The sequence below is a fragment of the Fringilla coelebs genome (assembly GCF_963513975.1).
Source record: "Fringilla coelebs genome assembly, chromosome: 2".
NCBI classification, from domain to species: Eukaryota; Metazoa; Chordata; class Aves; order Passeriformes; family Fringillidae; genus Fringilla; species Fringilla coelebs.
In genome coordinates, this window is record NC_140029.1 from 71,035,107 (window position 1) to 71,059,396 (window position 24,290).

At 38.0% G+C, this 24,290-nt stretch overlaps 1 protein-coding gene across 2 annotated transcripts; it reads right to left on the reverse strand.

Annotated features, from left to right (window-relative positions):
* Positions 1-2,945: 2,945 nt before the first annotated feature.
* On the reverse strand, positions 2,946-23,489 carry WASF3 (WASP family member 3; the record flags this gene model as incomplete). Of its 2 annotated transcripts, none has more annotated exons than XM_084226921.1 (8): positions 2,946-3,103; positions 3,824-4,179; positions 5,795-6,058; positions 6,730-6,896; positions 13,147-13,264; positions 13,689-13,842; positions 17,279-17,413; positions 23,357-23,489. In XM_084226921.1, 8 exons carry the CDS (start codon positions 23,487-23,489, stop codon positions 2,946-2,948), a joined length of 1,485 nt encoding a protein of 494 aa, XP_084083047.1. The 2 variants fall into 2 exon arrangements, with proteins under 2 accessions (XP_084083047.1, XP_084083048.1); XM_084226922.1 differs by lacking the exon at positions 6,730-6,896 and adding an exon at positions 8,640-8,815.
* Positions 23,490-24,290: the final 801 nt, after the last annotated feature.

The following is a 24,290-nucleotide window of genomic DNA, read 5'->3' on the forward strand; positions in this document are numbered from 1 at the left end:
CCAGTGGGATGAAAAGCCTCTCCCAGCTTTAATCTGATTACAATGAAAAGATTAAATTTAAAGTATTTTTCTAGTAGGCCTACATGGGTTTGTATTTTAAAGTATTGTGCTGGGTATCACAAACCTACAAAGGCAACTTCTTATTAAAAAAGTGGGCAAGAAGATTTGCTGATGTAACTTGTATTTTCTTTCTTGTTCCTTCTGGAAGCAAAGCTGGCATTTAATACATTTCACTGGAAAAAAAATCCCTAAAGCTACCTGTAGGAAAATTCATACCTGCTTAGACCAGCCAGGAACTTGGAGCTTGAATCAAGGCTGCAAAAGAACCAAGTATGGATGTTAGCAGGAGCAGCAGTACCTCAAGGGAATCTGGTTTTGTAGACTTCATCCTTCATCCCAGGAACATCATGCCTTGAGATCAGAGACAGCATTTGGAAGTCTTACGTTTTCACTTCTGTTATTGGTAAGTTAAAATAAAGATTAACAGCAAAATCTTACTAATCTAAGGAAAGAAACACAGGCTTAAAAGTGAGATTTTATTCATATTTGTTACTTATGCACAACCCGAAGTATGATAAAACTGATAAAAACAGCCTAGAATAGTGTTTACATCACTAAATTCAATTCACATTTCGTCCATAAAATACCAAAAGGAAAATTGACAACATTGCAGGTTCAGAAAAACAGGTTGGCTACTATGACTGAAAAATCTACACTATCTTCACTGGTCACAAATGATTGCTTGTTTAATGCTTATTATTTAAAATAAGCAAAATTACAAAATTTCAGACACACCCAACTTCTGTGCTCATAAAATATATCTTCTATCATATCAAATTTCAATAGACTGGAAAGAATTTTCTGCTGAGACATTTCATTTCAGCATGTATGAAAAGAACATTGAGAGTGCTCTCACCACCTATGCAGTGATGTAACACTGAGGTCCCAGTTGCACCTTCAGCTGCCTCTCCAAAGAATCATTTTGTAGGCCACTGTGCAAGCACACCATGATGGTAAGGACAAGCCGTGTCCCACATGGTGATGAAAGCCACCATCAGGCTACAGCCTAAATTCTGTCCTCCCTGGACACACAGACCTCAGACTCCAGGACACAAAATAAAGCACACTTCAGCTCTGCATTTTAAGGCAAAGACAAAACCAGCTCCAACTGGGACAGAGATCAGCAAGTACCTTCAGCTGTCCCTGGTTATCCAGAGCTGTGGTTGCTCACCACTATGCAGAGATTGGTCATACTTTGTGTGATAAATTTTAACACCAGCCCTGAGGCAGCATGTTATCCCTCTACCATAAAGGCAGCCACCACGGATTGCAAAATCATATGCAGATTAAACAGCAATGCAGTAGCCAACAGTTTGCATGCAAACATTGTGTTAGACTGTTACATTCTCAGGACTAAAACTGTTAATGGTGTAAACACAGGTTAGATAATCACCTTCCATTTCTCTTTTTATTTTACATACTTCTTTGAAGAACAGATGGGGGTGCCTCACAGAACAAAGGAGGTTTACCAAATGTTAGACTTGGAATTACAGAGACTTCTGTTACAAAGATTAAAACTGTAATCTGGTAAGGAAAGAAATCTTCCCCTGCTATGAATAAAATTTAAAAGCCTCATTAGGCAGAGCAGCAGCCTGACTCTTGGTCCAGAAAAAAAAACCAAAAACCCAAAACAAAACAAACCATTTTAATACCATACGGCTGATAAAAAAATGGAAAAGAAGGAAAACAGAGACAGTCAAAGCAGGCTTTATGGCAACAACTGTGCCTAGGAAAGGACCAAGAAAGTGAGTGTATATGTATATATGGCATAGTACATCAATAGCCAACAAAACTGCTCTAACTGCCCTTGTTTTATCCGTGGGATGTACTGGGAAAGAAATACATTCAAAGTAAGAGTTCTGAGTCAATGTGCTACACAACTACACATGTACAAATCAACAACAACAGAACTTATTTACACACATTTATACCTACAGGCATAAAGTTTAATACTTGTGAAATAGATCTGATTGCTAGATCCAGACTCTTCCAATCTTTAGCAATAGCAGTAGTATTCCTGCACTGCAACAGCCACAGGGTTTCCATCAGGTCTATCCTGCATCCAGTTGATCTTACTGTAAGACTGAAAAGCTCTACAGGTATTTTCATTTTCATTTATAACACGGACATGCATCTGCTACCCAGCAGAGACCCTCCCAACACTTCCCAACAAGCAGCCAGCAACTTAGAGCTGGTACTGTTACAGACATATCTGTCTACTCACCAAATGTTCTTTTTGGATCATGTGGGGTCATTCTTTAAAGTACATATTTCATCATCTGCTACATTTTTTAAGATAAAAAGGAAGATAGTATAAAATCAATTCTGTATGCATAAAAACTTAAGCCCAGAAGTGGTTAAAAATAGACTAAGTGGGCATAATTAGTACTTAATAAAAAAAGCTAAAAGTCACATTTATGGAACTTAACACTTCACTCAGCCGTACAGTTAGCTGCCCTCAAAGACTAACAACCAGACCAATTCACAAGTATCTAAGTTACTTACATAATTAAAAGAATAAGATGTAAAGTCAAAAAAATATATTTTATCCCTTCAAGAACAGGAAAGTAAAATAAAATGCTGGTTCTGTAACAGTGCAACAACTGCATCATATTTTGCACGCAGCACAAGAGTTGCTACATTTAGTGGCACTTAAGTATTATGCAGTAAATACTGAAAGTAAGACAAGTTTCTGATCTGCATAAGCATAATCACATCATCATTACCAGAGTTGCTAAGCTACAGCATTCTGAATAATACCAATTCAATTTTAGCACTTCCCTCACTAGCCTTAATACATGTCAACGTCCTGCTTTACATCTCGCTAACAAAGCAATCACTGAAGCCAAGTATTTAATGCAGTTGCCAGCAGGCTTGGGCCACATTCAATCTGACCAGTCGTTCTCATCAAACTCGGAGTCGTCGTCGGAATCGCTGTACTCCACGGCGATGCGCCTCGACAGGATGGTGGCCACGTCATTGCCAACGGGCTCGCGCTTCGCCTCCTGCTCACGCTGCTCCTGCACCTTCTTCAGCTGAATTCCTGCAGAGACAATCACTCTCAGGCAAAGCTTTCCAGGCAAGAGATTTCGTATTTGACACTGTTATTGGTGAGTTTGTTGTATCCTTAGAAAATACTCAGGAAGAAGGAGGGGAAAAAAGAAAGCAAGCATTGAGAGAAGAAAGCCTCCTTGAGCAAGGAAGAGGGAAAGACAAAAAAAACAGATTGGAAATAATTCTAAGAGACTGAATGCTTCTGGACTTCTAAAATTGTCAACAATATGTTGAAGCTAAATATTCAAGACTGTACAGGTCATACTGACCTAAAGATGGAAGTTTTCAAAACCGTATTTGGAAATACTGTTAGACCTAGAGCTCCATAAAGCTCCATAAGAGAGGTCAGGAAGAGCTGCAAGTCATTGATTAAAAAAAATCAGTGGGCCAAAGCCTGGTGCTGGGTAATTCAGTTCTTCTGAACAGAAACAAAAATCCATGTACATGTACTGGCACTTTGCATAATGAACACAAGTGCTGTGTTCGTTAGATTACGTCCACACAAACACTAGAACACGCTTGACAAAGCTGAGCAGCTTTAGGAGCTAGAAAATGATCCAACCTCATGGCTGACATGTTGGAACAGGTGTGTGGTACCTGTGGTTAATGAAATCTTCCCAGCTGGGAAAAGAAGCCATAAACTTATTTCAGTGGAAAATACAGTACTCTCGCTGAAAAACAGGAATACCTAAAACCAGTGTGCACTTACCCATCCTGATGGCAGCCAGCAGATCGCTCCGTGCATCGCTCATCGGTGCCTGCTTCGCCTCCGACGCCGAAGGAGCGTGCATGGGGGAGGAAGAGAGGGATGCACCTGCAGCAGGAGGGCCTGGAGGGGGAGGAGGTGGGCCGGGAGGAGGAGGAGCAGTGACAATAAGCCCACCAGAAGGAGGAGGATGAGTAGCTGCATATGTAGAGCCAGTCACCAGTCCGGAATGGGAAGGTGGCACAGGAAGCTGAAGAGGACTAACAAATGCAGTTTGTGCTGAAGGAATCATAGGAGGGGGAGGAGGAGGGGGAGGACCTGTAGGATTGTAATAATCCACCATCTGAGCTGGGAGCATCCTATATAAAACAGAACAAAAACATTTAATGCATTCAAAGTTAGAACTTCCAAAATGATCGCCCCTTAAACTGCACTTATCCAACCTCAGGTAAAATAAAAATCAAAAGCAATTTAAACTGGTGACCTAATTATCCAAGTGATTATACATGCAAGAATTGTCAAATATTACTAATATATTGAGATTTAAGACAAATATTGAAGTTAAAAGCAAAGTCCTTTCAGCACTCTACAAAATAAGCCTCTTTATCTTAATTCTCCTGCCCAGTTAAGTATGAAGCTACATTTCTTATTAAACATCTGCTCTGTGGGACTGCAAAGTGCAAAGTCTTTGAAGAAGAAGGGACCAAGAAAACTGCAGACTACACCCTTCAATTCCATAGAAGGTCAAGAGGTAACAGAGGACACAGACATAGAGAACAATGGAAAGTATGAAAGGAAAGATTTACCCAAAGGTAAATATTTCTCATGTGCTTCTTCAGTCATATTTATCAGTTTGAATACCATTTATTAAATTGATACATTTGATCGATTCTATAAACAGGAGGCAAAGGGAAGAGCTCATTTCTTTGTTAAAATGTCATTGAAAGAAATCTTAATCAGAAAAAAAAAGAGATTTTATAAGAGTTATGAAGTAGATAAAGAACTAGATACAAGAGACAGGAGTTGAAGCAAAGTGACTGATGACATTGAGTGACAACGTGCCAGTGTATGACAACTGCAACACCCCAAAAATTGTCATGGACCTGAGGATTAAGCACAGTGATGTCTTATACACTGGAAACAACAGAGAAAGGGCAGGCTGGAGCAGTCCTTCCTAACTGAGTCATTTGCAGCACAATAGCCATGAATCAGACAAAGGCTATCCCAGGATGCATCAAGCAAGGATGACAAACCTCGGCTTGCATAGTAAAAAACAACACAGGCAAGAATGACTATAACTTTCCTGGGGTTACAACTTGAAAGTTTAAGCTATTTACACAAAAGAACAGACACAGAGTTATTAGAAAACAGATGTTTTCTTGCTACAGGAGAACCAGAACTCTGGAGCAAGCCTTCCTTCAGAATGCATTCAGGCAAAATATCTACACAGGCATTTGATAAATCTCTGTCTTGAATTAAAAAGTGGCATTCCTCCTGTGGCAGTATGGAATTTGTTTCTGAAGAGGCCCCATCCAGTTCCATCGCAAGCTTCTCTAAAAAGGCTTTTCAGGGATGCAGCAAACACTGCCAGATTAATCACAATCAACCATACTCTTTCTGCATATTTCCTGAAGTTTAAAATCTTATCCAAATTATCCTGTAACTACTTTCCACTTTAGAGGAAAATAATCCCTTCTTCAATATTGTATTAGGCACCCTTAATACTTTACAATCATACTGACTTCACCAATACACACTTCATTTAAAACAAACCTGGTTATTTCTGCTGTCACTATTTCTTCACTTAAATTCAGTTCATACATAGGAATTATACCAATTTTCTTCTGTCCTCCCCAAGGAGGTAACTAATGTATTTGGGGTCTTTTTCTTTGATGCATTACACATTACAACGGTTACTAAAATCATGCATTCCTCTGGTTTTGCCAAGAATCCACTAGAATAAATCAGACTTACCCATATTCTGCTGGTACCACAGGTACTGAGCTGTGCTGGCCATCTGAAGGCTGGGGTGGAGGTGGAGGTGGTTGCTGAGGTCTGTTTAAAGTGGCGTGTCGTACAGTGGTGGAGGGTGGTCTGTATTCATGCTCGTGGCTTTGGGATGCTGCCATGTACTGTGGACCATCTCCTGCTCCATAGGAAGGCATTGCTATCTGCTGATGGAGGGAATGATTCGGAGTAGCAGGATAAGAATAATCTGTAACATCGGATGCGTGGGACCTAAAATTAAAGTAAATTGATGCAGAAGAACAGATTATGTGAGTGTAACAGGGCATTACCTAAATAACTGACAAAACAAGCAAAAAAGAATACAATCAGCATTACTTGTCTTGCAAGAGGATTCCCCGATTTATCAGTTATCACTCCCTTTTAAGTCCACAGAAAGCACAAGAATTTTAGTAGCCATAATGAAGCTTATGGTTTTTGTCAATGATTTTGACAGTCCATTGTTTGAAATGGCAATACTTACCAGCCTGCCTCAAGTTAACAGTGGCAGCAGAAAAAGAAAAGCAATACTACAAGCACTTGCAATTATGCAGAAGAACATATTTTACCAATGCAGAGAAAACCAATTTTGAAAGGTAGAAAATGCTTTTTATTTTGTTTGCACAATTAATTTTGTTGGAAAAGCTTAAAGAAACTGGGAAATGTAAGTATTAGTTGAGCAGAGAGTTCATAAAGATACAAAGTCTAGGATGTTCTGTCAAATAAGCCCAAGAGAGGGAGCAAAAGGATCTTTTCATCCCATTACTGTGAAGACTTGTTTTAGTAATGAACAATGGTGCAGCCTGGCTTTTAGTGAACACAGTGAAGTGATGCACTTATCTGTGAGACTGGAAGCAAGGTAAGCAACAAAAAGCCAGGGCTTTGAGCAAAACAAAATAACAAACCCTTTGGGCATTTTGTCCTCTTTCATGCTTCCTGCCTGTTCCATTTTCTTTGCGTCACCCATGAACTCAATGCCCATTTTCCTTCTCTCCCACTCTTCTTTTCTTGTTCTTACTTTTCTCACATTAATTTGCTGGTTTCTGTTTGGATTCAGCTTGTGTTTCTCTCTCTAAAGTACAATAAGTATAACAAATACATTGTAAATTGCCACAGTCCAAACACCGGGATGTCAACATTTAATGCTTAAGTCTTACAAGTAGCAAAATGAGAAGATATATGACTTTTTTTTTTTTTTTTTTTACTTTAGCAGTAGGGGAAAAAAGACAATATAACCGAATACACTTATTTGGGATCTGACCAAAGAACACTGCTCATGCAGTAGCTGGCAGTATGAAAATGTCTCTCAAACCAGTACATATTTCTATACGTATGGGTTTCTTACAGCTTAAGACTACTCCAAGGTGAAAAAATAGAAAGCCCTCTCTCCACCTCACCACCTTTCTCAGAATTAATGCTTCATGGACGTAAAACAGATTTCAGGACAAAATCTGAGATATTTGATTCACTCAAATGTAAGATACTCCATAATTTATAAAATATAAAAGGCATGTGTAAGTACAAGGTATCTGTCACACAAACAACATCAAAATCCAACACAGATGCATCCTACAATTTCTGCTTAGAAAAATCCCACAGACTGTAAACAGCCAAATACATGTTGACATTGCTGGGAGATAAATCACTTCAATACGATAATTTAAACTCAGGAATCCTGAAAGCAAGGTGTTAAATCTGAAAAAAAAATACTCAAAAAGTGTGAAACAGAACTCCTGATGAAAAAATCCACAGCTTTTGCTAGATCAACCTGTGTAAAGCTTTGTCAGTCTGCAGTGTTTCATTAAGACTAACAGGAGTCAAAGTTTTGCATTAGAAACTGTAAAATAAAACTAAAAAAACAACAGTTTTTAGACAGTGAGGGAGTCTAAATACATTATTGAAAGATGAATAGCAATATCAAAGACTATGTTTCAATTACAAGTTCATTACTTTTCACAAAGACCACAACATTGCGAAGTTCTGAGCAGACTTTTATCTTTTAATCTCCACTCTACAGTGCACTAAAGCTTTCATTCCACATCTTGCAGTGGTAGCTGCTTCCTCAACCTAGCCATTCAACAATTTAAACACTTTTTCCAGTGAACCCTATTTATTTCTATGCTTATTGCTAGCACTTAATCACAATAGACAAAGGAAATAAAATAAGTGGGAAAATCCTCTGGTGAGACCAGCTTAGTGCAAAAACGAAGACTTCAATGCACATCAGGTTACACCCACTGAGCTCAAAGGGAATCTCAGTCAATGAAGATGAATGCTTAGAGATACACAGCAGAAGAGATTTTTTGTTATTTCAAGCAGTAACATCTCATCTGGTTTTGTGGCTTGGTTTTTAGACTAATATAACATCAAAAAGCTGAACTGTTCTCTCACTGAAATATTCCTTACAGGCAAAAGTATTCTCAACTGAGTAGATCACAGAAAAATATTTATTAAGCTACCAGCAGGGCACCAAACAACAGACTAGACACTAAGGAAGAGCTACTGACATTATCTAGTAGAGGCTTAAATGATTTGCAACTACAGCTACTGAAGATGAAATACAAAGCATGCAGCAAACACTTCATTCTCTGCAATATCATTAAGATGACAAAATGCTCATGTGAAGCTGAGGAAGAAAAAAATCATTACAGAATCTGTTATGTCATTTATTTTTAAAACTAAATTTGAAAAGAATGTTTTAAACATGCATTGTATGTTTTGTCTAACTATTCCCATCCTGTAAAAACACCTAATTCTACTCAGCATTGCTGAACATACAACTGTGGTATAACAAACAACTTTGCTGTAAACAGACCTAGTATCTGGGGACAGTGATCCCTCGGAAGATGCTCCATGGTACACACTTTGAGACAACCTGTTGTCAGGTCTAAGCTCTTTGTCATATGCCATCATATTCCACTCCTGGCGTCTGTTCCTGGCTTTTCTAACCTTTTTCACCTCACGGGTGGTGCCATCTATACGCTTTTGCTCCTAATGTCCAAACAAAAGAAATAAAGCATGCAAAGAGAGAGAAAAAAGGAAAGGAAAAAGCTGGTTAAAATGCAGTTAGAGTGCATGAAAATAAGACCAGATTTACAGATGAAACCAAGTCTTCATAAAATTTCTCTGCACTAAAATAAGAATATTTCCATACACTATGAACCTCATTAGTAGCAGGACTTTTGATCTGCCTTTCTTCTGTAAGGATGCATGTGCTACTGTGATGCTAATCTCCTGGTTTTCCTAATACAGAAACGGGACCAATTTTAAAAGCCAGAAAGTTTAACTTCTTCTGAGGTCATGCCTTTTATTTACACCACCATGAAGCACTTGGAATTTTCATCTCCTGAAAATCAAACTTCTGAGAATGTAAAATAAGCTCAGGGCTATTCTGGTTATTCATTATGGTCACAATCAACCGGGCCAGGGGAAGTAAGAAGAAATTGGACTTTCTATTTCACTTTCCTATTCCACAGTCTATGTGAATTTTTTTTTGTTTAACTTCCTCTCCCTTCTTAGATCTAATTACCTCCTGAAATTCCTCCTAGTTTCTCCTCATCATTCATATAAAAATGAATTATACTAATTCTCTCTGCAGTGAGTCAGCAATACTCAGGCCAGCAGTATATCGCAGCTTGATAGGTTTATGACAAACTTGGCTGCTTTTATCTTTCAATAAATACAACATCAGACTCAACCAATGTCAGTGTTTATCATAGCTATTTATCTTTACCTTACTGTTAGCAAGATCTCCTAATATTGAGACCCAATGCTTTCACACCTTGGAAATGTTGTACTCACCTACTTCTGACTACGCAGTATGAATATAAAACTCATACTGGTGCTTCTGCACAAAAAATGAACAAGATTGCTCAATTCAGAGCAAGGGTCTGCTTGAGAAGGGTCTGCTACTCCTTTTCCCAGTATTCATGAGAGCATAGGGTTTTTTTTCAATCAGCTCTAGATCCTACACCTTAGAATAGATATCTGATCTATTAGTAGGTTGGTGTTAGGCTTTTGGCTGCTAGAAAAATAGTTTCTCAGAAAAGAATCATATTGCTATTCTGAGAATGCAGTCTGTGAATTGTACTGAGAGAAGAGCTTGGTCAAATTCTGGTTGGCAAACCTTTTACTGGGGAATCTAGACCCATAAAATAAGGGATAATAGTTGGAAAGTCAGCTCAACAAAAAGTTCATCACAGATGAACACAGGTTTTTTACTCCAACTGTCAAACAGCACTGAGTAAATAATTCTGAAAAAATGTGTTTGGCATTACATATCTAACCAAAAACTAACAAACTGCTTCCTTCTCCTTGTTTTGGATCTTTTACTCGTTCATGCATATTTGCATGAGGGACCTGCTGACCCTTCTAACATTTAGAATGTCAGAAAAGACTTATTGAAGCTCAACACTCAAATGTTTTGACAACTCTTGCTCATTTCTACAGTAAAGAGATTTTTGGTCTGATTTATGTTTAATAACAATGATCATCTTGGTTCTTAATCAGTTCTCCCACAATATTTTTCCTTCACAAACTTTTTAGAATCACAACCTTTTTAGGTTTGATAACCACTTTTCACATCAAATTCTGCCAACAGAGGATTTGGAACAGAAAGGACACAGATTTAGTCATGCTTTATTTTAAATATATATAGTTTTGCTAATTGCCATGGTTAAATATATACTTGTTAAAAGCTTTTCATCTGTCCTTTTCAATTATTTGCTGGAAATATTTTTGGTTTTTTTAAATTTTTATCCTCATTCTTGAGTCATGTTATATTTCAGAAGAAAGCTCAAGTAAGCATTTTCTCTGAAAACACTTCATTTTGTCTTCCTTCGGAACAACAATTTTGTCATCTGGGGGTCACAGCTATATATTGCTTGCAAGATTCTAAGTAAAATAAATATTCGCCTTTTGACCAATATATGATGCTACTGGGAAGACAATAATTTTGATACAATTCCTGTACAATCATGAGTGCTTACATGACTGCTTACAGTTACTGCTTATTATTTAGAAGTTTAGTTTTAAAGAGATCAGCTTTCTTTTATGAAAAACAAAAGTTTATAAAAAGTTTTTAAAAGGTTAAAAAGTTTAAAAAATTATTATACATGTGGATGTATAAACAACAAAAAATAAGCACAAAGCTTAGCTGGTTTTAATTGGATAAAATTTCAGCTGGACAGGTTGTTCCAGATCAGCATCTGTAAGCATGCTAATGAATAAATACACTTGAATCCTTTTTACTCAAGCAGTACTAAACCCTACTGGTAGCGATATTTTGATTAAATATTATATCAATACATCTCAAAAACATTAAATGTCTTGCAAAACAGCGGGGCAGCCCTATTACTAGCAGCTGACAAAGCTACATGTACCTCTAAGAGTAGTTTTAAGTTGTTTCAGTAGGAGTTTCTTTCCCTTGACAATGGTGACAGCTCTAGCTTTATGAACCAGGGCAAAGAGACAGAGTTGTAGGGGAGCTGAAACCTTTCTAGCTAACTACAGCTGGAAATATTTCTCAGAAAATTAAAGCAATATTAAGAGGAGTTACTTTTTTTTTAGCTAGCTGTAATAGAAGCTGTGGCAGACAAGTGGGTGCTGTAGATTAAGCCAGAAAACAGTCATTCATGTTGGCAGGAAATTATTTCAGCAAACACAAAACATATTAGAGCCTTCAAACAGGGTTGAGTTAATTGTAAGTTTGATATTTGCATCAAGAATTAGCAAACGATATTTCAAGCATCTTAATAAAGAATTAAGTAATAAAAGCAGTTTCACCAAGTATTTGCAATACTTTCAGAAAACTGGCAGCACGAGCCTAGAGTATTTTCCTGACCACAAATTTATAAAATCCTATCAAAACACAAGTCATCAAGAATTATTTCTGAAATATAAGCTTTCCAATATTAGAATTTTTACTTGTTTGAATAGCTAATTATTCTCAGATAAAAAGACAGCCAATAAAGAGCAAATTAGAACAGTTCATCTTTTGTTTAATCACAACTGCCCTACCTACAGCCATTCAATTTAGAATACTACTGGTTCGTACCAAGTCAAAACTACGCTGAACTCTCAGACACTGATATACAGAAAGTAAAAAAATAGACTACACAGATTTTAAACTTAAAGAATTAAAATTACATTTTTCTTCAGAAAAAAGTTTGCCTGAAAGAACCAAATGAGAGGAAGTCAGTCAGATATTTCCAATTAAACTGTATACAGAAACAAAAAGCATATTTGAGGGAAGAAAATCAGACAGTTCATAAACCTCCTGCTGCAACAGCGTGAGCACTTAAGGCAAATTATCAAAATAATAGATTGGAAATTTAAGTGCAGATATCAAATTGTCAATAAATGCTCTGGATTCATTCCTGATCATTGCTACCAGAAGGACAAGAATAAAAGGACATTTGGTTGGTTCAGCAACCTGTGGAACAAAGTGTGCCTGGGACACACCTCACCCAAACCATCCTGGTCTCCAAAGGACACAGATCATGAGATGCTTGAAAACTATCTTCTGGAAAGCTAAACCTGAGATTTCTTTCCATCACAAAGTGAACTTTATCCACACAGACTCAATTCTATGCTGCTTTCTTCTTAGCTGGACTTGGCATATATTTAATCAAATCAAATAGTACTTCAGCTAGAATTTATCAAGGGGTATTTCTGTGATGTATGGCTATAATACTACATGATCAGAATTAAGCATATCTGCATTTGTAGACTGTAAGAAGACAATTAAAATCTACGGAAAATATACCATGGATGGAAATAAGCAACATGTGTTGCCTAAGCTGAAGTCTAAATGTAACTTTTATATATATATATATATATATATATATATATATATATATATATATATATATAAAAGTTTTGTAGAAATTGTTCTAGAGGAATGAATAAATGCTCAAGTGATTTCCTAAATTCTTATAAAGGCATCTGTATTTTTTCCTTTAAAATCAGAATGGAAAGAATGGGACACTGGAATGGAAAAAACTCTAATTTCAACTCCTCTCTCATTACAGTGTCTTTTTCTGGAGCATAACAGGGCCATTTTTCTGGGTACCAATAAACAGCTATTGGCAAAGGATTCAAAACAGCATCTTGGAAGATAACCACAACACTCCTAAAATTCAATTTGCTGCCTTCTTAAAACAGACAGGATAAGCTATAAAAATGGTATGTACTGAATCTACAGCCACACAAGAGGAACAATCTTTCCATGCACACAAACTAAGTATGACCTGGAAACTTTTATGCCTGGACAACTGCACAAATTGTAATGCACAAATGTGCTATTATGTTTCGGCTTTTACCTTCTGTCTCCTCTTTTCTTTTCGCTTATCTTCAGTATCCTGTAACATCTTTTCTTTCCAAAGATCAAAAAAATAGGAAGGATCGGTATAGAACTTCAATCCATCTTTCTTATCATCCCTGGAAAAGCAGCAGAAGAAAAACTAAAAATACATGAACTATTATCTTTTAAATCCAGAAAACTTACCTTTGATGATCATCCAAGCCTGAATCTAAACAACAACAGCCCTTACTAACTGGAGGTCCATAAACAAATACCACCACTGTCTGTAGCAGCAGCAAAACTACATCCCTTGGTCATAAATCCTACACATTTACCTTCCAGTTAAAAATTCTCATTCTTAAAAATAAAATACACTGCAAATGCTGTGCTGTGCCATTCTTAAAAAAGAAATAAATTATTTATTGCAGATTGAGTTTTATCAATCTTGAAAAATCAAATCTCAATAATCAATAGAGCTTTTCCCCTCTGCTGTAATTATTCTCTGCATCCAATTAGGAAATACAGGGTAAAGAATAAGGTAAACAATCAATATTTCCTTACCTATAAGGTGAAAGAATATTCAGAGGTGGTGGTTTGTCACTTTGATTATAAATATCAGCCACCGGGTTCGGAATGCTGTTCTTTGAAACTACCTGCTGGTCTTGAACTGTTGAGCTCTTGAATGCTTTTTTCATGTTGATGTCCTGTAAGGACACTGTTACAACAGAAATACATTTACCATAGGTCTGAAAGGAATTAAAGTGAATATACAACATCCTTTTTTCACTAATTATTTGAAATATTTTCAGCAAGTTAACACAAAGACAGGTTTTCCCTTAATGGATAATCCTGATAACCAGGCACAAAGGCATGCAAGAATTCCTGTAATAAAACAGATTTAAGTCTCACTTGGTCCAGAACCTCACTTAAAATAATGGGACCATGGACTGTATCTTGGAAAATGATGCAAGAATGCTATCACATGCAGATGTCCAACCATTTCCCCTTTTTATAAGGTTTATTCTGGAGTTCTAACAGCGGAAAGACTGGCTTCAAGACTGAAACACAGGGTCTGGTATTCCTTTGATACCGTGTGTTTTATAATTGTACAGGCTATCTATACTCATATTCCAGCCCATTCTAAATATAATTAAATTACAGCTGCAACAACCTCCTGTGAGAGACAGAGTTCCTCTTATTTTCCTCTCCTTCAACTCCTATGTCTTCCCATATAACTAAACACTCCTTGCTCTTATGTTTTGCTTATGTCTCTACAGAGAGAAATATTTGCACTCTCATACTTTCATTTCATCTTTTCACATACACAGCTCTGGGGAAAATGACACCAGGCTTTTCATTCTTTCTTTTCAAATGAAAGGCTGAAGTTGGTTTTAATTGTTCCTGTCACTTTTATCAAGGCTTTCTTTCATTCTTAATAAGTTTTCATTAAATACAGCAATCATTGTTAAAAAAGATCCAGTTAAAGGCCAATCACAATTTAAAAGTGACAGAAAGTTCTTGATACCATCTTCCACCCCTAAGCACCCTGAAATACAGGTTTTAGACTGCAGCTGAAGAGGATGCTGAAGTCTTCACTAGGTTGTCAACAATGACACTGACCACTCCTGGATTCAATCCAAGTGTTTTATAAGAGGGTATGCTGTAGGACTTGTGCAAACAAAATGCACTGGCTTAGTCTGCTTTTATTGCCATTGATATTTCATCTAATACTTCTTGCCCATTCATCCAATTTATTGAGTCTCAAGGACAAACTGTGAAAAAATTCACAAGGCAAATGAACAGTAATGGCCAAAAATGTAGTATACTGATGACCTGAAAAAAGATAAAGGGATGAAATTCTACACTGTTATTGTTGGTCATGATAGACACCAAATCCCACTCAGACTTCTCTGCCCAACTATTTTTGTTATCTGTGCTGAGGTCTTACTTCTCACTCCAAGAATTACTTATTTTCTTCTGTAACTTCTACAACAGCAAAAAATTAAAAATTTCTACAATGCAAATGTATAGCAATTGAAAATAGCAAAAAATTAAAACTAGAATATGTAATGTCTAATAGTCGTTCCCCCATTCACATCATCTGATGTATCAAAACATCATTTCTAAAAGTACTTTCTATTTAAAACTGCCTGTAAGTAAAAGCTATTTCAGACAGATTTTTTGGATTGCTTCATTCTTGTTTGATGGGAGACATTCAAAAGAATCAAAAAAACCCCACCATTTTTCCGGAGATTTTTAGAATAAGTTACTTACATATTTTTTAAAACGTTACCACAATCATTTTTAAAGGTTTTTACAACTGTAGTTTTTTATATTAAAAAAAAATTATATACACTGTATTAGCTATAGCTAAGAATATAAGAAATCACTGATGCAATCAAATCTGAAGGGCTTTTTAAAACAACCTTGCAACTGACATTTTGCTTAAATGCCGAAGCTATCCAGAAACATACTATTTCTGACAGTACAATGTATTATTATAAAGACTTCAACTCCTACAGTGAAACAGCTAATAAAACTTACTACTGACACTAAGGTGACAGCAGTTTGTATATACAGCTTATTAATATGAAGCATGATTAGCAATGCAAGAGTAACAACTGCTGTCAATTTAAAATAAACACTGATTAAATTCTCAGTCCATACACTAGTTTCCCCTTCCAAAAGATTGCTTTTAATTATCCTCCAAACTCTGAAAACTAGCTGGGTGCTACTGCATAACACTAATGAGACATTAATGAGGCATTTAAAAAAAAAGGGGGGGGGGGAAGGGAGCCAAAACCGGCAAAACCAAGACGAGAACTGCCATTTCCAAAAGTACAATATATTAACATCATCTAGTTTGCTCATAGTACCAACACAATATGCCTCAAAAACTAAGCTGAACAGTGATCCCATAGGAGGTTAGTTTATGCTCCCACTCCCATATAGCTCTTGCCTCTTAAGACAGAAAAATGCAGGAGGTTGTACCAAAAAAACAAGAGTGGTTTGGTTTGGAGGGGATCTTAGAGATTATCTCATTCCAATCCTCCTACAATGGACAAGGACACCTTTCACTCAACCAGGTCTGTCTCTTTGGAGATAGGGCACCTGCATCAGCTTCTCTGGGCAACTGTGATAGTCTAACAGTTCATCTGTTCCAAAACCATAAAACGACAACACGTAATGATTACCAGACAGTAACCAGCTAAAAAAGGAAGGCCAAATATTACACCATTACACTATTAAATATCAACACTAAAATTTAATATTGGCACTAAAAATTGGCACTATAAATACATAAACTACAAAAATCTGAATGGCACATGAACTATATAAGCCATATAAATAGCACTATTAAATATATCATAAGTAGCATTAACTACCACTGAGTCAATATTACACTACTGTACTGATAAAAAAAGCTCATACATTTTAGTAAATGTCAGGAATCATCTAAACAGGAAGTACAGGCATTAACTGGCTCAGACATGTGGCATTAAGGCCAAGATGCACGTTAACAGCTTTTAAAACTAGACAGAGAAATGCTTTATCTACCCAAATAAGTGCTTTCAAACAATGTAACGATGTTACTTAAAGCCTTTGTTTTTACTGGGTATTTATGAAGTGAATGACCAAGCTCATAAGCAGGAAATATTTTTAAAGGAAATAGAGTTTCTAGTGAGTAGAACCCCCTAAAGAATTTCACCTAGTTGATCCAAACACAGTGCCTTGTTTAGATACAGAGTATTATAAGATCTTTGATGACCACAGAACAGACTAATGTACTAACGTAGTTTGTGATTACCCTACTCTGAAATTGATAGGGACACCCAGCCCAAACTTTTTCCAATATTCTGACTTACTCCCAGTAAGGTCTATATTTATTCATTTATGATTTATTACACTCACAAACTCAAAGTTTTCCTAGTGAAAAAGGCAGCTTAATGGCTCCATTACTACAGGGGCTTCTTGACTAAGAATACTTTCACTTGCTCTGCTAAAGTGATTATTCCCAGCTTGCCTTACTGAGACAACAAGATGAAATATCGTTACAGGATTACTTTGAAAAGACAGAGGTTATTGTGCAATTAAATACTGTGCTCTTGTCAACATCACTTCTGGCTCAATGCTTTCATGCAATTACCTACCCTCTTCCACTGTTGAATCCAGCTGGGTGACTTTGACAGCAAGGCGATCAATTCTGTCTTGGAGGGAATTTGCTCTGATGTAGAAGCTGTTGGCCTCATTAAACAATTCACCAAATATGTCTTCAGCATGCTTGCCTGTGTAAGAAAATAGACAAGGAAATCCCTTTGCTAGTGGCTTACAAAACATTAGACAAATGGCTTCAATATCATGAAGAATAATAAAACACAGTAGCTGCAGGATAAGGACAGTGCAGTTTGTCCTTCAGCAAAATTTGGGATAACAGATTTGTACAAAAAAGTCAAAATATACCATAAATTCTGCATGAAGTCTATTCTTCTGGACATCCTGGTTAGCAATCTTTTTAAAAACACAGGGAGACTAACAAATTCTAATCCTTATGTCGTTGAGCTAGTGCCAACTGACAGACAACTGAGCAGTAAAACCTACCTCTGTGACGAAAAGGTCTGAAGTTACTGCAGTCAATAAAAGCTTCTGAAGTAAATTTTGAAATTAAAATCTTGCAACTCATAGTAGCACAGGCCAACATCAAAATTAAAACAGCATTAAACAGATAAAAACAGCAGCCCACTTACTTCTACAAATGCTGACTGCAAACGCTGCTGCCTCTGGAGTCATTTGAGGGGGTCGGGGGCCACTGACCACATTTACCCATGGCCACACTGGACTTGGTGCACAAATTTTTCAGCCTCCCTTTCACCTGATCTATGTTCTCAATCACTGTGACAGTAGACAATGCAGTGCAGATCACCAAATCACTGAATCAATTAGGTTGGAAAAGACCTCTGAGATCATTGAGTCCAACCTATATTCAAACACTATCATGTCAGCTAGACCAGGACACCAAGTGCAACACCCAGTCCTTCCTTAAACACCTCCAAGGGATGGTGACTCCATAATCTCCTGGGCAGCCCATTCCAATTTCTAATCACATTTTCTGTGAAGAAATTCTTCCTCATGTTCAACCTAAACCTCTCCCGAAGCAGCTTAAGACTTTGTCCTCTCATCCTGTCACTTGTCACCTGGGAGAAGAGGCCAACCCCCACCTGCCTACACCCTCCTTTCAGGCACTTTTAGAGAAAAATAAGATACCCCCGAGCCTCTTTTTCTCCAGACAAAACACCCCCAGCTCTCTCAGCTGCTCCTCAGATTTGTGCTCCAGACCCTTAAACCAGCTTTGTTGTTCTTCCCTGAATCCACTCCAGTACCTCAATGTCCTTCCTGAACTGAGGGGCCCAGAACTGGACACCATACACAAAGTGTGGCCTCACCAGTGCCTAGTACAGATTTGCAGCCTCAGGCCCTTCCCTGAAAGTGCTACAGTGGACAGAAGGTACCACATGATAAACGAAATCCCTCTCTGATGCACACATCATTATGCGTGGCCATTCCTCTCCCAGTCCTCCCACAGGACTAGGCATTGTCATCCACATCTTGACTCTCTTTGTGCCCCACTCCACAACTCTCATCCACTCCAGATCAGTGGTTCCAGATCCCCAGTTGAATAGTTCACCTGCCCCAGAACTTCCCTTACAAATTTCAGATTCCACCCAAACCCATTGCTCCCACTCACTGAACTAATGGTCCCGCCTACCAAAAAGCTGATTTTCATTTAAGATGTCTCCCTCTACAATTTCTGCAGCCCAACCCCCTCAAGAAACCCTTGTAGAAAGAAAAGTCCTGCCTCCTGCACTTAACCATGCTTTTTAAACAAAAACAAACTTCAAAACCCTACTTCTGAATTAAGCTCATCTTGTTACAACCTGTATCAAGGAGAGTCTGAAAAGTGAAAATGGAATTGAGGGGAGAAGGGGGCAAAGTAAAACTGTCTTATTAGTTGGAAGAATATGGAATATGCATTAACCACCTAAATGGCAGGGACTTCCAAAGCAGCCATTATTGACAATTTAAGTTGGTCCAACATCCAACTTCACAAAAAAAATACTTCACAAAAAAAAGTAAAAATACAATTAAAATTTCCATTAAGATCCCATTCTGTGAACGTCTGGAGATAACTCAGTGTAAAAAAATGACCACACTTAAGAAGTCAACAGGACAATCTGGCCTTTTCTTGGTCACTTATCTGGGGGGGGGGAGGAAACAACAAATAGACTAAAATAACATCTGAAAACACTGTGAATCACAAGAAAAAAAAAGTGATTGCCACCGAATGAAGGACTTTACCAGTAGTAGTCTTCATTACTACGTGTAAGATCAGCCAATAACTAAAACCCAAAATGTTAAGATATATCAGTGTATGCAAGCTCTGCTTAATACACATATATGTGGAAGGTGGAAAAGAAAGGTATGCTATCTACCTGCTCCTTATCTCCTCCCCCTCCAAAACAGAAGTCACACACAACCACAGAACAGCTGTAGTTCAAAATCATCTGGTCCAATTCCCAGCTCAGAGTACAATGAGACAGGACTCTGACCAGCTGGGTTTTGAACACTCGCAAGGATGGAGGCTCCACAACTCCTCTGGGCTACCTGTGCCAGGGTTCAACTGCCTGCACACTAAAAGTGTTCTCTAAGTGTTCCCAGCAGCTAGTTGAAATTTACTTATAAGCCCCACTAGATTTAGTTGCTCCAAATGAACATGCTATTCCCAGCCATGGAAAAAATAAGCTTTTCAACTCTTCAGCTAAATAAAGCAGTTACGACATTCTTCCACCAGTACTGAGGGTTCAAGCAATTTTTAAAAATGTTAGTTTATGTTAATATATTGAAATAAGCCTGCTGAGAGAGGACTGCCACATCCTAGGATTAAACATATTACCCCTAGAGAAGTCAAGGAGACAGATGTTTGTCAGTTATCTTTCAGAAGGCAAAGTGAGAGCATACTTCTTTTAATACTTGATTTTTTTTCAACACTTTCTAGCCCAGAACATGTGAAAGACAGACTGTCAATCTCCTGTCTGTGAAAACAGTGGCATGGCAAAGCAGGATTGGACATGCTGCTGTGATTAACATGATGCAGTAAGTTTTAGAAATAAAATAATACTTCAAGTGTTTTCTCTGTTGCCATGGTTTAAATTAGATCTTTAAAAAAACAGAAACAAGCAGGAAAAAAGCATGTGTCTTTCAATTTGAGAGCTGACTTTGGTACTGCAAGACAATAATTTAAAAACAATAGGTGTTGCCCAACATGTGGCCAACCTATACATTAATTTAAAAACCCATCTAAGAAATTATGCAGTCTTTCCTTCTAAGGTTCCCTCCAACTACAGAAGACAGTGATTCCACCCACCCATTTGTAACTGCATTAACTAGAAACATTAGACTCGTACTTTACCCTCCTTTTTTTTAAAGATGCAAAAGTGGTAAGCTGTTACTGACCAGGTCTTGATTCCCATCTCCTTTCTCACAGTCCCTCTAGCATGATATACTTAATGGCAAAAAAGCAACCTTTCCAACCCAGCCTGGATCAGCAGTACTACAGAGGAAAGTGACACAGAGAGATGTAGTGTGCCCAGACCTGCACAAAAACTAGTGAAACTGAATCAATGGCCAATCTACCCAAGAAAATACAAGGAGGTGAGTTGGTGAATGTTGTTCTCAGCATGGAAAAAAAAAGTCTTCCAAGTCTCCACAGATTACATTTCCTCCATGCTACTTAGAGGTATGTGCTGCAAGTGCCCCCTGTCCTTCCCATCCAGAAGATTCTCTCCACCCAAGCGGCACTCAATCCCCTAGACAAGATTCTGCCTCACATAAAAGTGCACAGTTTCATAGAGAATGCTGCTTGCTCTGCCTGTGCTCTGAGCCAGCTGGCTGGAAATGAACCCAAATCTGAAAACATAATACAGAAAAAGCTCTCCTGAGAGCACATTCCCTTTGGATAGGAACTTGTTCACGTGTCCCAAAAAGAGCAGAGGCAGAAGCAAGCCAAGTTTGTATGCAACAGTACAGACCTGCCAGTTTTTAAAATCCATGCTGAGCTCACAGTGCAACATTAAAAACCAGTGTGACTGCAAGATAGAACTGAATTTGCTTGGTCCATGCCTCAAGCTGCGGGAACACCAACCAGCTCTGATGCAGTCAGCACAACATACTACTTCAGCTCCAGCACAGCATTTTTCTGTGATCATTTCCTTGCTCCCAGTTGGCTCAAAAGACAGGCAAAGCAAATGCTGTCTGCAGAAAAAACCCTCCGCAAACATGGCATATTTCAGACTGTGCTTGAGAATGGTGGTACATTTCACTTGTTAAATACCACGTATTCATCTGTTAAGACTAAGGACCCATCATTTATTTGCACAGATCTTTACCTTGACACTAACAGAACTTTAGGGGATGTCTACAAAGACTTCAGATGGCCCTAGAAATCTGCTAAGGGAAAACTGCCGGATATGAATATAAGTAGTCAGTTCCTCAGCAACAATCATAAGAGGATGTAAATAACACTGCATAACAGATTAGCCCAAAGACCAAATCTGGATAAATGAAAGCTGTACACATTCCTAGGAAGTCAGACAAGTAAAAAGTGTATTTTCCGCACTTGGACAACCACAGCACAACACCAAAATGAGGTCTTATCATTCAAAGTGAGGTCTCCTTCAGTATAATTAGAAGATTAGCCATTCTAACTTTTCTGAAATTTAAGGATGGCACGACTAAGCAACTGTCTGAGAATACAGAAGATGAAACTCAATGACAATGCAAACACAAAGTAACTCTAAATAACATTAGACATTAAATCATCAGCTGCTGTTCAAGAAAGTGATCAGAGGACCACTTGCAAGCTTATCTAAAAATAATAATTCCATGCTTAGCAACAATCAAAATTCTACAAATTCCTGGGGCAACAATGATAAAATAGAAGTCTGTTTTGAATACGATCTGGAGTCCTCAACACGCCACCTTAAAAAACCCACAACATACCCTAACTTACATATCCAAAGCAGAAATAACAGTGATCAGAAATACAAAATGGTTTCTATTCAAGAAGATCACTTACAGACCAGGACACTTCAATCTGGAAAAGATATCACCAGGAGAACAGGATAAAGACTTAGCAAAACCACAAATTATTATGGAAATGCACAAGATGAAAGCACCTTTCATTATTTTTCATCACACTAGAATGAGAAGGTATCAAAAGGAAGGAACAGGTCAACTTCCATTGTGGGACATTCTGCCAAAGGTCATTGGTCAAGAAAAAGGTGTAATCCCTATTTCAACAGATCTAAGCAATACCACAGATGATAGTTTTACAAATGCTCATTACATAGGATGATTCAGATGGACCTCCAGCTCAGAAAAATCCCTAAATCCCTGACTACTGCAAAGAGGAAATGCTGTGTCTCTTGTCCTCTTTCTCTAAGCAAAGGCTTTTTCCTATCATCATGAACTGAACACCAGTGGGCCCCATACTCTGAGCTTCATAGAGATTCTCAGTTTTAAAACCACATCCATTTACAAAGAGAAGCAACTGATGAAGCAGTAATTTCTTTTCTAGGAGCAGCGTTATCAGCACAAACAACAGCTGCTGATTGTTAAAGACTGTCTGAAAAACATCTCTTATCCCTTTCATCAAAAATATTGTTCATCTTGCAAACACTCCAGTCATGCTTCTAGAATTGCTAGTGGTGGTGTCACCTGACAGGTGTGGTGTGTAGGCTACTCTATATAGAGCTGATGTTAGTCTGCCTCAACAGCAGCCTGCTCAGCAAATGACATCCTTTCAATGTGTTTAATTTCATTCATATGAATTGAGCACACATATATATATATAAAAGAGAAGGCTTAGGAAATACCAGCACACTACGAAAAACTAAAATTTCAGTCAAATGTGTCATTTGATGCCAAGAGGCAGAAGACTTTGCTGGCTCAATCCTGTAGAACTCAAGTGCTGGCTCGTTTCTTGGGGGTGGGGAGAGGATTGGGTTTTTAATAAACTCCAAAATATAGAAGAGCATAAAGGCAATTATTATTATAGCATTTTATTTCAATACATAAATGGTAATGTCCCATACCATACTTTCGCTATTTAAAACAATCCATCTCAAAGCTTTTCATCATGAATCAAATACTTGCAGGAAGTTACAGATACTTACTTAAGCTGCTTAGCTGGCGTATGATAGCAGCAAGGGTGCTATTTGTTACACATTCCAGTTCACTTGTAATTCCCTCTGGCAGAGCTCCTCGGCAAAGATGCCGTGGTTCAATGTTCCTTTTCACCAAAGGCATGGCTCACAATCTGGAATTTACAAACAAATACGTATGACATTTACAAACATGAAATTAAGAGCTTTGAATCAGTGCAGCACACATTCAGGCTTTTTTTCTCAAAAAGTACTTCACCTTTCTTCTTTTAAAGCCTTACTTCAGCCTTCCCACTGTAAGATACTGTACAATTCCTACCAGGGCACTGGAGCTGTGCACTTGTGCCAGAATAAGTAAAGGCAATATAGGTAACGTAGGCTTTTTGCCTTAGATTTGGTGTAAGATTTACTGTATGCACAGAACTTGTGCTGCAGTTCCACAATCACTGAACTTCAGTGCACATTTGCATTTAGAAAAAACTGGCAGTCCCCACAGGAGTGGCAGGAAAGGTCACTGTCTGGAGCAGGCTGGCATCCTGCCTTGGCAAGCTGGCCACCAACAGACTGACCAAGCACTACAGCCCCCAATTACGTCAGACACCAACCCACCCCAGCTCTGACAGTTTTCAGTAAAAATGATAAATTCATCTGACACATAAGGGCAAGTGCCTCTCAGAATTAGGCTGCATGAGGAAGAAGATGGTTTTCCACGCAGGGAGCTGTATGGCATTCTGAATGGGATAAGGGCATTCACTAAACAGCTTATGCCAGATGCAGGAAGACATTTATCTGAGAAAACTAAGGTTGTCAGAACTGGTTTTGGAAAAAAGAAATAAATGAGGATGGTGTCTTGGTTCCAGCCCAGACCAAGGGGAGGAGCCAAGACAGCGTGTCATTTGATACCATCTCACATCATTGCCAGGGGCAGGGAAAAGGGATTCCTCTC